The sequence below is a fragment of the Podarcis liolepis genome (assembly GCF_965112155.1).
Source record: "Podarcis liolepis genome assembly, chromosome: 8".
Taxonomy (NCBI): domain Eukaryota; kingdom Metazoa; phylum Chordata; class Lepidosauria; order Squamata; family Lacertidae; genus Podarcis; species Podarcis liolepis.
Window position 1 is genome coordinate 2,033,970 of NC_139560.1, and position 15,764 is coordinate 2,049,733.

Sequence of the window (15,764 nt, forward strand, 5' to 3'; positions counted from 1 at the left end):
AGCCCAGCACACTGGGGTAGATGCAAATCACCTTTTCCCTATTGATTATTTTGTTTGATTATTTGACGAGGGGAGACAGACAATGCCAGCCCCCCTCACCCCATTTGTACAGTTCAGTCGTGGGGAGAGGGTTGTGTTCCTGTGTTTTCATGCAAGAACATGGAGTGGCCATTTCAGCATATGGCCCCTGAAATATTGACAAAGGGTGAAAGAGGCCCCTGGGCCAAAAAAAGTCCAGCCCACCTTGCTTTACATGCAAAGGGTTCAATTCCTGGCATCTTCAAGTAGCTCAGGGAAAGACTTCCATCTTAAACCCTAAAGAGATGCTGCCAGTCAACTTATGGGCAATGCTGAGTTTACTGGTCTAAGGCAGCCTCCTTCTGCAAAGATGGCCAGGGACTTGCCTATGGCCCAGGTTTCCCTGGGCTTTGGTGCAGTTGCAGGAAGACGACTAGACGTTCAGCTTCCTCATTCAACTAACCTCAATGACTTATTACAGGCATGGCCAAACTTGGCCCTCCAGATGTTTTGGGACTACAATTCTCATCACCCCTGACCACTGGTCCTGTTAGCTAGGGATGATGGGAGTTGTAGTCCCAAAACATCTGGAGGGCCGAGTTTGGGGATGCCTGACTTATTATGCCCCAACCAGGAACTGTGGCAAGTGTTGGCCTGTTTCACTAGAACCATAGCTAAGAATAATACCCACAGTTTGAAGTTGGCTGAGTTAACTAAACAACCACAGGCCACTAATGAGAGACCACCAACCACACATCACTAGCAGCCAAGGTTAGCTGGCAACTGAAGCAAAAATTCCCAAGCTCCATCTTGCAGCTGAGGTGGAGGATGGGAAAGAACCTGAGGCTCACACATGCAAAACTAAACCTTGAGTTTAATATTAATGTACAAACTCAGTCATTGTCTGCTAGATGTGCTAATCCTATGGCCAGAAATAGTGTCTTCCTCAGAAAGCATTCCAATGTCACAGGACAATTCAGGGAGCCTTCATGGCCTTATGAAAAGGTCAGTGAAAAAGCATTTTCCAAATAAGGCAATTCTTGATTGATTGGTTTTATCTATCCCAGCCTTCATCTCACAGTCTCGGGGTGGGTTTCCAGTCAATTTAAAAATCAAAACCAAACCGAAGGAATGGACAGAGCTGATAAAACATACTTAAAATCACCTGAGGAGTAATAATAAAAAACATCTTATGGAGTCAACCCAACAAAGTAGTCAACTGGTTTATGAGGACTTTTTACTTGTCTTTGTGCTTGACAGCCAGATCAAGACTCTGCTGGTAGCTTTCCTAATAAAAGGGCAGTGAGGGCTTGTAGACATTGTAGACTCCTTCTGCATTTTTGTGACAGTCTTTGTAGCCATCCATAACAAACTCGACAGGTCTTCTGCTCTCTTAATGCAAAGCATGCCAATACCTGGTCTATCTGGCCATGGCAGCCAGGGGGCCTTACCTCTCCCCTTGCACTGGGAAGCCCAGTGACCAAGTCCTCCACACCGGAAGCAAGTGTCAGAGCCTCGGTCCAAGCGCCTGCCACCTCCTCCAAACTGTTCCCCCTTTTTCTGCCACTTCTGCTTCCATACCTGTCAAGACACCAAAAAGACGAAGGCTAAGTCAATGGATTGATGCTTTTGAATTCTGGTGCTGGAGGAGACTCTTGAGAGTCCCATGGACTGCAAGAAGATCAAACCGATCCATTCTGAAGGAAATCAGCCCTGAGTGCTCACTGGAAGGACAGATCCTGAAGCTGAGGCTCCAAGACTTTGGCCACCTCATGAGAAGACTCCCTGGAAAAGACCCTGATGTTGGGAAAGATGGAGGGCACAAGGAGAAGGGGACGACAGAGGATGAGATGGTGGGACAGTGTTCTCGAAGCTACCAGCCTGAGTTTGACCAAACTGCGGGAGGTAGTGGAAGACACGAGTGCCTGGCGTGCTCTGGTCCATGGGGTCACGAAGAGTTGGACACAACTAAACTACAACAAAGTCAATGGATGCCTCTCCTGCGTCACTAAAGGAGGTTGTGATCAGGCTGTGTGAGTCATGGGCTGGCCAAGGACCCAGCTGATGGCTCCAGTGACTTGTGGGGGAATCTGTCAGCAAATATTTGGCAGGAGGGTGCCCCAAAGTGTTCTCTCACCCCAGTTATCCCTGTGGTGGGAGTCATGAGCTCATCCCCTCTCTGGCGGGCTCTCTGGGCTTAGCAAATAATAATAATAATAATAGTAATAATAATTATTATTATTATTGTCATTATTATTGTTATTATTATTATTATTATTATTTATACCCCGCCCTCCCCAGCCAAGGCCGGGCTCATGGCGGCTAACAACAAATAATAAAAACAAGTTGAATGAATACAACTTAAAAACAAGATTAAAATACAACGTAAAAACATTAAAATGCAGCCTCATCACAGGAGAAGAAAGGAAAAGAGAAAGAGGGGGAGGGAATCAAATTGACTCCAAGCCAAAGGCCCTGCGGAAAGAAATCAGATCCTGCAGGGCCTTGGTCTCATGAGACAGAGCGTTCCACCAGGCTGGGGCCAGTGTTGAAAAGGCCCTGGCTCTTGTTGAGGCTAATCTGACTTCCTTAGGGCCCGGGACCTCTAGGGTGTTGCTATTTAGGGACCTTAAGATCCTCCACGGGGCATACTGGGAGAGGCGGTCCAGTAGGTACCAGGGTCCTAGGCTGACACACAAAGCCCTGCCCTGACACACAAGCCCTGGTGCCACTGAAGACTGGGAATAGCTCCATCTGCCCTGAAGGGAAGGGGTCAACAGCCACCTTTCAGCAGCTGGAGCCACACCCACCCATCACCCAGGTCTAGGAGGAGTGAAATGAGAAGGGGGCAGAAGAGCTCAGCCCACCAGGAGGAGTGAGAGACTGCAAGAGCACACACAGCTTTAGTGACCTCTTACCTCCCAGAGGTGTGCCTTTATGTACTCAGATCTATAAATTTAGACATCCACTCACTGTCTAACCACACACTGATACACAAGCCCATGAGAGGTGTTGGGCTTTCCTTCCTTGGAGGTTTTTAAGCAGGGGCAGAATGGCCATCTGTCATGGATGCTGTCAGGGAACTGCCATCAGAACAGGGGCGGGAAACAGAGGGGCGGTTGTGTTACAGGGAGCCTCCGAAAACCTTGCGAAGCAGTTCCTTCTCTGGTGATGAGGAAAGCCCCACCTCCAGTGGGGAAGAGGTGAAAGGACCAGAGGATGTTGGTGGGAGCCTCAGGACCACTCCTGGCCTAGCCGGCCAGGAGGGAAGCACACCCCTTCCGCCGCCCACCCTGCGCAGAGGTCCAAAGCGCAAAGAGGGAAGGAAAAGGCTGGGAGTAACGAGGCTTTTATGTTGGGGGAGAGCCAGGAAACAAGCACTCTCGGATTCTGCTAGCGATTGAGGGAGACATGAACTTTGAAGTTCCGCACTGTAAATAGTTTTTACACCTAAATAAAACCTGTAAAAGACAGGTCGGAGTCCTGCCTGGTTACTCGTGAGCAACCACCTTTGCCATCTGACAGATGCTTTAGCTGAGATTCCTGCACTGAAGGGGGTTGGACTAGATGACCCTTGGGGTACCTTCCAACTCTACCATTCTGTAACAACTGTGGCCCCCCACCCACAGTGCAACAAGGCAGAGACCTACCCACCCCACACAAACAAATGAAGAAATGGCAAAAGCGTTGAGAGTAGCTGTCATTTCCCAAAATGTTTTAAACATAAATATTCTTCTTCATGTGAAACTAAATGCAAAATTGGAAGGATAACAACAAGAAGATTTAAAGAAAGAACTATTGGAAAATCAAGGCAGTAGAAACATAAGATGATTAGAACCCCACTGAACTTGAAGTATGTGAAGCTCCAACAAAAATTTATAATTTGGCAGAATATTTGGACTATATGATATGTATTTGTATAATTTGGAATACTTAATGTGATTTGATTGGATTGTTAAAATGGAAAATTTAATAAAAATTATTTTTTTTAAAAAGAAACTAAATGCAAAATTGAATTCAATTCCCTCCAGAGCAAACAGGCTGCTTCAACAGTTGGAAGTTCCACTCAGATATGATTCATTCCAATTCTATTTTACAGGCTGTAAATACCACTGAGTCAAGAGGCAATTTACCTGCTTGCGAAGCTGTCTCCCTCTCAAAGCGTACCCTTTCACGTGAGATTTATTCTTGAGATTGATTCGCACAAAGTTGCCATCCTTCTTTGGTAGTGGTCTAGAAAGAGATAAGATCCCTTTATTGTAACAGTTCAAAATAGGGTGCCTCATGTTTAGTTGTACTCTTGCTCAGGCCTTAACAGTCACTGGCAAAAAGGCACAAAGACTTCAGCACCAAAGCAGTCCTGATTCCCACCAGCCCCTAAAGACCCTAAGGGACTGTATTTCTCAAAAAGGTCCTGAGATCTCTCTTCTCTTTCTCGCTAGTTGAACACAAGTCTTTGAGGGTAAAACATCCTCAACGTGGAAAAGGAAGGGTGACACTGTAGTGTTAGTAAAACAAAACCATGCAAGGTGTCAGCATGGAGAAACACTGTAGGAAGGTACTGCATAAAATGACTATTTTATGTGACAGCAATTTGTAGAATGCAAAATCAGGGTAGGGATATCAGGAGAGATGGACTGCACAAACCATTCACTTTCCAGTACAAATTTATGAGCACATACCGAAACAGAGGAGAAAATATTAGATTACGTTGTACTTTGAGGATGCCACTTTTTCTCTTAAACAGCAACTCTCCAGGCTATTCCTTGGCCATGCAAGAGGAGCAACAATCGCCAGCTCCAGAAAGCTCCCTGGACATACCTGCAGGCCAGACTGTTGGATCTCTCACTCTGTCTGGGACACTCCTCCCCATCGACTTCCCCAAGGAGGTTTTCAAAGCAAACTGGGGTGCCTGCTCCACTTTTGTCTTGTGCCTCAACAATGTCCTGATCATCAAAGTCATATTCACTGAGCCCTGGCTGTTGACTAGCACCACACAGTTTTTTGAAGCGGCTGCCCTCCGCTACCTCTTTAGTTCTCTTGCGCTTTACGCCAGAGGTGCCACTGTGGGACCTGTCCTTGCCCTCATCTCCGTGGTCTTCAGCATCCCGTTTCCTCTTCTTGCAAGAAGCTTTCCCTCTCTTAGAAGGACTCCTCTGCTGCCTGTCCTCCACTTTGCAGAAAGCACCACTCAACTGCGGCGAAGTTCCTTCCCAAAGCTGCATCTCGGTTTCCTGAGTGGCCTCCTGGGTGCAAATCTCCAGTTTGCGGCTATGCTTGAAGGAAGAAGATTCAGCTTTGCCCTCAGTGAGTGCTACGTTTGCACCTGTTTTGCATGGGGTCTCACCCGCAGGGTGGTTAGCCTGCCCACTGGACTTGCAGTCATCTCCAACACTTTGGACCAGGGGCTGGCTCTCCACCGCATCTCCTTGACTGTTTTCCCTGGGAGAATTGCAACACCTCTCCTGTTCCTGCTCTCCAAGGTGGGGAGGAACACCCCCTTTCCTCTGAGAATTGTGTCCTGGTGAGCTCTGCCCTGGATCTGCCCCGCCGCCTGGGTTAGGAGAGCCGTCTCCAGGCAGCCCCTCTCTTGCCTGCCATTCTGCCCCTTGGCACCTGTCCAGCCAACCAGGATCCAGGCAACTCAGCCGCTTGGTCAGTGTCTGCTTCAGCTGCCGAAACTTATCCAGCGAAGGCGGCGGCCTTGCCTTTGGGTCAGAGCAAAGGAGCTTGTTAGGAATCAGCCCTGGGAATGAAGGTGGCAGGAGGGTTTCAAGTTCCATGGGATCGGGGCAAAGCAGCTGATCTGGGCTATTTTCTAGCAAAGGAGCCTCAGGTGGTTTGGGAGACACAGCCTTTGCGGTGGTTTGGTCCATGTCCTTCTGCGCTGCTGCGACTGACTTCCTCCTGGGGGTGAGGGATTTCCTTAAAGTTACGGGGCGTTCCTGAGATCAAAAGTAAAATTCAGTTAGTTTCCAGCAAGTGAGCCTACCTATAGCCCCGAAACTTTCTCCTCTTATTTTATACTGGAACAGAAAACCTTTGAAGCTAACCACAACAGACATCTTTCCCTTCCCTACTGGAAATCTTTGCTAAATGGCTGGCTCTTCCTCAGCAAGTTTTGAACCACATAACAAGTCTCAGGTTCCTTCCATGGGGTTTCCAGTTAAAGGAGATCAAACACCAGAGCTGAGAAAAACCTTGGACACCGAGCGAGAGCAGACAAAATCTCACTTAGTATTCAGAAATGTGTGTTCATGCGTCTGCAAGGTCAAATTATACAGATAAGTAATTATTTAGGTAAGGGAAATGAGCTCAGACTTTCCAAACAGCCTTATCCCTTTGTCTGGTTCAAGGTGCTCATCAAGTTTGCAGACATCATTGAAATGGAAGGAAGTGCAAAGACTAGATCGTATGGCAGGCATAGATTAAATGGAGTTAGTCCTTTTGTTTCCTCAAGGATCTTCAGCCTTCAGAAGCTGCCCTGTCCCTGCACTCAGCCTGGGCTCAAGGCTAGAATTAGTCACTCACCAATCACACAAACCTTAATAGCTGATCCCAAGTTGCATTTCAACTTCATGCCAAAATACTTTACAGAAGCCTGCAGTGTCTCTTGATCCTGCGGGGTCAGTTTAGGAGCCATATTTCCTCGATTCAGGTGCGCACCCCAGCAATCTGACTCAGGTACCTTGGAACAGAGACGAGGGGAGGGGTTGGGAAAATACTGGTGGAAGTTTTAGAAGGTCATTATGGCATGCAAAACTAATTTTTGTGAATTTTACTTGCAAATCGTTCCTCTGTGCAGAGTTACGTTTAATAGTTAAGTTTACATATCTATATTGTAGTTCGTTTTCCGTGTAACTGCTATCATTCTCCAACTATTTATACTTTTATTACATTTATATCCCACTTTTCCTCTAAGGAGCTCAAGGTGGTATTCATAGTTCTCCCTACTTAGTCCCCACAACCATGTGAGGTGGGTCAGTCTGAGAGTCAGTGACTGGCCCAAGCCCACCTAGTGGGAATTTGAACCCTGCTCTCCCAAGACGTGGTCCAGGCCTCTAACCACTACACCACACTAACACTTTATTGCCTTCTGAAAACAGTTCAGCCCCAACACAGCTTCATCTGGTTCACATTTAGAGACTGTAGGTGACAAAAATGGAGATGGGGGTGTTAACAGGCTGCAGGGGTTTTTGATCTGATAATAACAAACATGGGCTCAAGCCTTTCCCCTGCAAAGTCAGTGTCCACAGACAACATCACAACTGTAAAACACAAAGCTCCTTTGTTACCTGTTCTGTTACTGGCAGCTCCTGAATTTCTTTCTGGCAGATGGCTTCAGATCCAAGGAGGCCTTGCTGTCCTTTGGTTTCTTTCAGTGCCTTGTACTCTTTGTACAGTTCTGTGCACAAATAGCAGTTCAGAATGACTTCTAAGCTGACGGGGAATTACCTGCCCAAATCAACTCTGGGGTCTATCAAACCCAGCATACACACTCTCCCTCAGGTAGTAGTAATATTCAGGTGTGATGGTTCTACAATAGATAATGATTTGAGAAGAGCCCGTCTGTAGGGAGGTCTTGTTCTGATAGTATATGTTTAGAAATTCACCCACTGGGTTAGGCATTGAGGCCTGCAGCTTGAGCTGAACGAAACCACAGTAAATGTTGCAAGGGACTGAGATGGAGAGATGGAGAGCTTCAATGAACAAAGCCACCCCCACCCCCCATCTGACAGGCCATGGCTCCACAGAGCTGCTGCCAATCAGGAATGACAACACTCTAAAGATGGACTGTTGGCCTGAATCTCGTTAAGGCAGCCAGCCACAGGACCTTTCTGTAATCATGTTTCCATGTGTTATAAGGGGTCAAATTTCACAGCTCCTGGAAAAGCATATTAGGTAAATGGAAAAGCATTTTGTACACTGAAAACCCCTACACAAATAAAATATATTTAGATGGCAATGGCCCAGTGCTGACCATATAAGTGATTAAGGCACATCATCTCAGTGTTTTGGGGTCTTGTGTTGTCTGTGTTTGGGGTCTTGCCTGAGTGTTGGGGTCACTCTGTCTGCGAATCGGAGCCTGTGTTACATCTTGAATTTCTGGAGCAACAGGAATACTTTATATCTGTATCTGCAAAGCTTACAAACTATATGTCTATATATCAATGTCTGGAACTGTTTTACTGAACCTAATCTTCTAAAGCAGTAAACTATTTTGGATCTGCCTCTGTGTGGTAAATGAAACTGGGGGCAACTTCTGCTACATACGTGCCTCACCTCAGATCCCTAACAGTATTTGTTATTCAATTAGGGTTTCTCAGCTCTGCATCAATACTTTAGATTTGCAATGCTACCTTGTCTTTTATAATGTTTGTATACTACTGTTTAACTTCATTTATCTTCTCTTTTGCAACGCTTCCTATTGAGGCATTTGCAGGGGAAAGGTGCTGGAATAGAGAGGTTGCCCTGAACCAACCAACTCTTCCTACCTTAAGACAATGTGTTCTTAAAATGAGCAGTGGCAATTATTCTGCTAGTTGAATTTTTGTGTTTTAATTAGGAGGAGTTACAGGGTTTTAGAGTTCTAGGCGCTCCTTACCACCATAGGGAACTGGGAAGCATACACGTGACTCTGGGGACTTGCCAGCTGATCTAAATTATTCCAAAAATAAAAGCTGTCCCCTTGATTAACATCCCTTCCACTACTGCAGTACACAAAAACAAATATGCTATGGAGAAAAGTCACACTTACGTCTGACCTCTTCAGGAGCCGTTGCAACATCAGCCTAGAAAACAGGTGCAAATTTGTCAGGATAATTTTAGAAATGTGAATGGCTACAGACGTGCTGTCAGCAATAACTCAAATGTCCATCCTAGTCTACAGTGTTCCAAATACCTTTCCAGGTTTCCTCTGGTGCTCCTGAAAAAACAAAACCTCCCAGTTTTTCAGCAGGCGTTTCACCTTGCTACATCTGTCCATCGCTCCCCAAGACAGGCTTCCAAAAACTGCACGAGAAGACAGAGGTTTTAGGTTAATATGTTCCAAAAGAACCCTTCAGAGCTGGGTTGGTAGCAGGCAGGAGGCCACACTGCAAGTCCAGAATATGTTACACAGCAGGCAATTCATAATTGGAGAATGCAACTTTCAGATTTAATATTGTTCATAAATTATTATTATTATTATTATTATTATTACAGTGTAATCAATATAGATGACATTAGAGAAGATAGACTGACTCCCTTCTTACTGTCCTTCATCCAGCAGGTGAAGACATTCTAGTTTCAACAAGCTTTTCGGAACGGGATGCTTTAAGGAAATGGCTGGTGCTGTGCTGTTCTTATTGTAATTACCTGTATGTTTTTAATACATCTTATTAAAACACCTCTTCAACTAGGCGTGTTTGGCTGATTTAAGGCTTTTAAAATGTGTTTCTTTTACTATGTATTTTGTATTCTCATTTTGTGTTTTTCTGTTGTGAACTGCCCTGGGACCATTTATATGGTGGCATATAAATTTGATTATTATTATTTTCTCCTACAGATAGAGAACCTACATAAGGACTCTATACGGGCTCTTAGATACCCCATAAGGGGAAAGGAGCAGTTTTTTCTTATAACACTATAATCTGAAAGGAAAGAGAATGCACATTACTTCTCTGCCAAAGTATACTCTGGCACACATTGAAGTCTCTCACATGCCTGCATCACATGTGAACTAAGTCAGAGGAAGTTCTGAGGGAACTTAACTCTTTTGGGATTCTTTTTTTAAAAATATATATTTTTATTTCATTTTAATACACCACATACAAAAAAGAAATACGAAGATAAACAAATATCCATTACCTGCTAACAACTAAGACAGAAAAAAATAAAAAACAACAATATATTGAATAGTGCTCACAATACATTTAACATAAAATGACTTTTTCCTATATAGCTGACTTCCTGTTTACTCCTTGCTTCTATTTCTCATCCATTATTCACTGCCATATTATAGCATATTTTGGGTTTAATGTTATTTATTCTATCCTAGGTTTTCCATTAGATTTAAAATTCCTACTTGAAGTTATTCAAATGCTGCTACAGACTTCAAACTGCCATTACTATTTTTCAAATAAATTTTAAAGACTTCCCGTTTTGTGGTGAATACTTCCTTTGATTTATTTTTTATTCTTTCTGATAAATGGTCTAATTCTGCATATTCGGTCATTTTTTGGATCCACTCTGATCTAGAAGGGGCTTTATCACTTTTCCAATTTGTCGCATGAGTATTCTTGCTGCAACTGTAGCATAGAGAAAAAGTTCTGCTTTTTTAGGAATATCCAAATCTGTGATTCCTAGTAAAGCTTCTGTTTTTTGCTAAAGTATATTTTTAGCATTTTTCCCAACTCGGAATGGATATCCTCCCAGAACAACTTGATTTCTTTACACTGCCACCACATGTGATACAGAAGGCGGGCAGGTGTGGAGGACTCCCTGGTCCTGAATGGGGTAACTGTGCCCCTGAAGGACCAGGTGCGCAGCCTGGGGGTCATTTTGGACTCACAGCCATCCATGGAGGCGCAGGTCAATTCTGTGTCCAGGGTAGCTGTTTACCAGCTCCATCTATGTATGCAGGATGAGACCCTCCCTGTCCAAAGACTGTCTTGCCAGAGTGGTGCATGTTCTGGTTATCTCCTGCTTGGACTACTGCAATGCGCTCTACGTGGGGCTACCTTTGAAGGTGACCCGGAAACTGCAATTAATCCAGAATGCGGCAGCTAGACTGGTGACTGGGGGCGGCTGCCAAGACCACATAACACTGGTCTTGAAAGACCTACATTGGCTCCCAGTACGTTTCCAAGCACAATTCAAAGTGTTGGTGCTGACCTTGAAAGCCCTAAATGGCCTCGGTCCAGCATACCTGAAGGAGCGTCTCCACCCCCATCATTCTGCCCGGACACTGAGGTCCAGCGCCGATGGCCTTCTGGCAGTTCCCTCCCTGTGAGAAGCCAAGTTACAGGGAACCAGGCAGAGGGAACCAGAACCTCCTCAGTGGTGGCACCCGCCCTGTGGAACTCCCTCCCACCAGATGTCAAAGAGAAAAATAACTACCAGACTTTTAGAAGACATCTGAAGGCAGCCCTCTTTAGGGAAGCTTTTAATGTTTAATATTGTATTTTAGTGTTTTGTTGGAAGCCGCCCAGAGTGGCTGGGGAAACCCAGCCAGATGGGCAGGGTACAAATAATAAATTATTATTATATATAGATTTTGGGATTCTTAGCTGGACCCACTAAGGGTGCCATGATCAAGTTCCCATTGGGCTTCCCCCGCCCCCCACCATGAAACACAACACTGTGGCAGCCATCCCTGTACATGAAAAAGATAAGCAGGAGACCCCTGCCCCGAAGAGGGGCTCTGAAAGGGACCCAGGCATCCGGGGATCCCTCCCCCTCCCAAGGCTGGAAGGGACCCAGGCGTCCGGGCACCCCCTCCCCAGGACACTGAAAGGGACCCAGGCGTCCGGGCACCCCCTCCTCAGGACACTGGAAGGGACCCAGGCATTCGGGGATCCCTCCCCCTCCCAAGGCTGGAAGGAACCCAGGCGTCCAGGCACCCCCTCCTCAGGACCCTGGAAGGGACCCAGGCGTCCGGGCACCCCCTCCTCAGGACCCTGAAAGGGACCCAGGCGTCCGGGCACCCCCTCCTCAGGACACTGAAAGGGACCCTGGTGTCCGGGCACCTCCTCCTCAGGACACTGGAAGGGATCCAGGCGTCCGGGCACCCCCTCCTCAGGACACTGAAAGGGACCCAGGCGTCCGGGCACCCCCTCCTCAGGAGTCTGGAAGGGACCCAGGCGTCCGGGCACCCCCTCCTCAGGACACTGGAAGGGACCCAGGCGTCCGGGCACCCCCTCCTCAGGACACTGGAAGGGACCCAGGCGTCCGGGCACCCCCTCCTCAGGACACTGGAAGGGACCCAGGCGTCCGGGCACCCCCTCCTCAGGACACTGGAAGGGACCCAGGCGTCCGGGCACCCCCTCCTCAGGATACTGAAAGGGACCCAGGCGTCCGGGCACCCCCTCCTCAGGACACTGGAAGGGACCCAGGCGTCTGGGCACCCCCTCCTCAGGACACTGGAAGGGACCCAGGCGTCCGGGCACCCCCTCCTCAGGATACTGAAAGGGACCCAGGCGTCCGGGCACCCCCTCCTCAGGATACTGAAAGGGACCCAGGCGTCCGGGCACCCCCTCCTCAGGACACTGGAAGGGACCCAGGCGTCCGGGCACCCCCTCCTCAGGACACTGGAAGGGACCCAGGCGTCCGGGCACCCCCTCCTCAGGATACTGGAAGGGACCCAGGCGTCCGGGCACCCCCTCCTCAGGACACTGGAAGGGACCCAAGCGTCCGGGCACCCCCTCCTCAGGATACTGGAAGGGACCCAGGCGTCCGGGCACCCCCTCCTCAGGGTACTGGAAGGGACCCAAGCGTCCGGGCACCCCCTCCTCAGGATACTGGAAGGGACCCAGGCGTCCGGGCACCCCCTCCTCAGGACACTGGAAGGGACCCAGGCGTCCGGGCACCCCCTCCTCAGGACCCTGGAAGGGACCCAGGCGTCCGGGCACCCCCTCCTCAGGATACTGAAAGGGACCCAGGCGTCCGGGCACCCCCTCTTCAGGACACTGGAAGGGACCCAGGCGTCCGGGCACCCCCTCCTCAGGACACTGGAAGGGACCCAGGCGTCCGGGCACCCCCTCCTCAGGATACTGAAAGGGACCCAGGCGTCCGGGCACCCCCTCCTCAGGATACTGAAAGGGACCCAGGCGTCCGGGCACCCCCTCCTCAGGATACTGGAAGGGACCCAGGCGTCCGGGCACCCCCTCCTCAGGACACTGGAAGGGACCCAGGCGTCCGGGCACCCCCTCCTCAGGACACTGGAAGGGACCCAGGCGTCCGGGCACCCCCTCCTCAGGACACTGGAAGGGACCCAGGCGTCCGGGCGCCCCCTCCTCAGGACACTGGAAGGGACCCAGGCGTCCGGGCGCCCCCTCCTCAGGACACTGGAAGGGACCCAGGCGTCCGGGCGCCCCCTCCTCAGGACACTGAAAGAGACCCAGGCGTCCGGGCACCCCCTCCTCAGGACACTGAAAGGGACCCAGGCGTCCGGGCACCCCCTCCTCAGGATCCTGGAAGGGACCCAGGCGTCCGGGCACCCCCTCCTCAGGACACTGGAAGGGACCCAGGCGTCCGGGCACCCCCTCCTCAGGATACTGAAAGGGACCCAGGCGTCCGGGCACCCCCTCCTCAGGATACTGGAAGGGACCCAGGCGTCCAGGCACCCCCTCCTCGGGGTACTGGAAGGGACCCAGGCGTCCGGGCACCCCCTCCTCAGGACCCTGAAAGGGACCCAGGCGTCCAGGCACCCCCTCCTCAGGGTACTGGAAGGGACCCAAGCGTCCGGGCACCCCCTCCTCAGGATACTGGAAGGGACCCAGGCGTCCGGGCACCCCCTCCTCAGGGTACTGGAAGGGACCCAGGCGTCCGGGCACCCCCTCCTCAGGACACTGGAAGGGACCCAGGCGTCCGGGCACCCCCTCCTCAGGACACTGGAAGGGACCCAGGCGTCCGGGCACCCCCTCCTCAGGACCCTGGAAGGGACCCAGGCATCCGGGCACCCCCTCCTCAGGGTACTGGAAGGGACCCAGGCGTCCGGGCACCCCCTCCTCAGGATACTGGAAGGGACCCAGGCGTCCGGGCACCCCCTCCTCAGGGTACTGGAAGGGACCCAGGCGTCTGGGCACCCCCTCCTCAGGGTACTGGAAGGGACCCAGGCGTCCGGGCACCCCCTCCTCAGGATACTGGAAGGGACCCAGGCGTCCGGGCACCCCCTCCTCAGGTTACTGAAAGGGACCCAGGCGTCCGGGCACCCCCTCCTCAGGACACTGGAAGGGACCCAGGCATCCGGGCACCCCCTCCTCAGGGTACTGGAAGGGACCCAGGCGTCCGGGCACCCCCTCCTCAGGATACTGGAAGGGACCCAGGCGTCCGGGCACCCCCTCCTCAGGGTACTGGAAGGGACCCAGGCGTCTGGGCACCCCCTCCTCAGGGTACTGGAAGGGACCCAGGCGTCCGGGCACCCCCTCCTCAGGATACTGGAAGGGACCCAGGCGTCCGGGCACCCCCTCCTCAGGTTACTGAAAGGGACCCAGGCGTCCGGGCACCCCCTCCTCAGGACACTGGAAGGGACCCAGGCGTCCGGGCGCGCCCTCCTCAGGACACTGGAAGGGACCCAGGCGTCCGGGCGCCCCCTCCTCAGGACACTGGAAGGGACCCAGGCGTCCGGGCACCCCCTCCTCAGGACACTGGAAGGGACCCAGGCGTCCGGGCACCCCCTCCTCAGGACACTGAAAGAGACCCAGGCGTCCGGGCACCCCCTCCTCAGGACACTGAAAGGGACCCAGGCGTCCGGGCACCCCCTCCTCAGGATCCTGGAAGGGACCCAGGCGTCCGGGCACCCCCTCCTCAGGACACTGGAAGGGACCCAGGCGTCCGGGCACCCCCTCCTCAGGATACTGAAAGGGACCCAGGCGTCCGGGCACCCCCTCCTCAGGACCCTGAAAGGGACCCAGGCGTCCGGGCACCCCCTCCTCAGGATCCTGGAAGGGACCCAAGCGTCCGGGCACCCCCTCCTCAGGATACTGGAAGGGACCCAGGCGTCCGGGCACCCCCTCCTCAGGGTACTGGAAGGGACCCAGGCGTCCGGGCACCCCCTCCTCAGGACACTGGAAGGGACCCAGGCGTCCGGGCACCCCCTCCTCAGGACACTGGAAGGGACCCAGGCGTCCGGGCACCCCCTCCTCAGGACACTGGAAGGGACCCAGGCGTCCGGGCACCCCCTCCTCAGGACCCTGGAAGGGACCCAGGCATCCGGGCACCCCCTCCTCAGGGTACTGGAAGGGACCCAGGCGTCCGGGCACCCCCTCCTCAGGATACTGGAAGGGACCCAGGCGTCCGGGCACCCCCTCCTCAGGGTACTGGAAGGGACCCAGGCGTCTGGGCACCCCCTCCTCAGGGTACTGGAAGGGACCCAGGCGTCCGGGCACCCCCTCCTCAGGATACTGGAAGGGACCCAGGCGTCCGGGCACCCCCTCCTCAGGTTACTGGAAGGGACCCAGGCGTCCGGGCACCCCCTCCTCAGGACACTGGAAGGGACCCAGGCGTCCGGGCGCGCCCTCCTCAGGACACTGGAAGGGACCCAGGCGTCCGGGCGCCCCCTCCTCAGGACACTGGAAGGGACCCAGGCGTCCGGGCACCCCCTCCTCAGGACACTGGAAGGGACCCAGGCGTCCGGGCACCCCCTCCTCAGGATACTGAAAGGGACCCAGGCGTCCGGGCACCCCCTCCTCAGGACACTGAAAGGGACCCAGGCGTCCGGGCACCCCCTCCTCAGGACACTGAAAGGGACCCAGGCGTCCGGGCACCCCCCTCTCAGGTTACTGAAAGGGACCCAGGCGTCCGGGCACCTCCTCCTCAGGACACTGGAAGGGACCCTGGTGTCCGGCCGCTCTCCGTTACCTCGGCCTCCTTCCCGCCGCGCTCTGAGGCGATTCCCTTCTTCCCGCGCGCCCGCCGCGCCGACCAATCGGCGACGGTTCTCCCGCTCGAGGGGCGGCGCCTGCCGCGCCCCAATCAGGAGGAGCCTCTGGGGTGTCAGGGAAGAAAGGAAGGCAGGCCGCTGGTCTCCTTGGCAACCCCGTGGG

General features: G+C 52.1%; 1 protein-coding gene across 2 annotated transcripts in view; it reads right to left on the bottom strand.

Moving 5' to 3' along the window:
- Positions 1–15,705, bottom strand: part of RECQL4 (RecQ like helicase 4) — a 46,311-nt gene extending 30,606 nt beyond the window's left edge. Inside the window, exons 1-8 of one of the 2 annotated variants that reach the window (XM_083516506.1) lie at positions 15,580–15,705; positions 8,921–9,030; positions 8,777–8,810; positions 7,314–7,423; positions 6,563–6,706; positions 4,840–5,963; positions 4,152–4,251; positions 1,470–1,599 (exon numbers count right to left, since the gene is read on the bottom strand). In XM_083516506.1, coding sequence (XP_083372632.1) covers positions 1,470–1,599; positions 4,152–4,251; positions 4,840–5,963; positions 6,563–6,706; positions 7,314–7,423; positions 8,777–8,810; positions 8,921–9,004 — 1,726 coding nt within the window. In that variant the 5' untranslated portion in view covers positions 9,005–9,030; positions 15,580–15,705. Of the gene's footprint in view, positions 1–1,469; positions 1,600–4,151; positions 4,252–4,839; positions 5,964–6,562; positions 6,707–7,313; positions 7,424–8,776; positions 8,811–8,920; positions 9,031–10,570; positions 10,617–15,579 lie in introns of those variants that run through there. The other variant, XM_083516505.1, reaches the window with a different exon arrangement.
- Between the last annotated feature and the right edge of the window lie 59 nt (positions 15,706–15,764).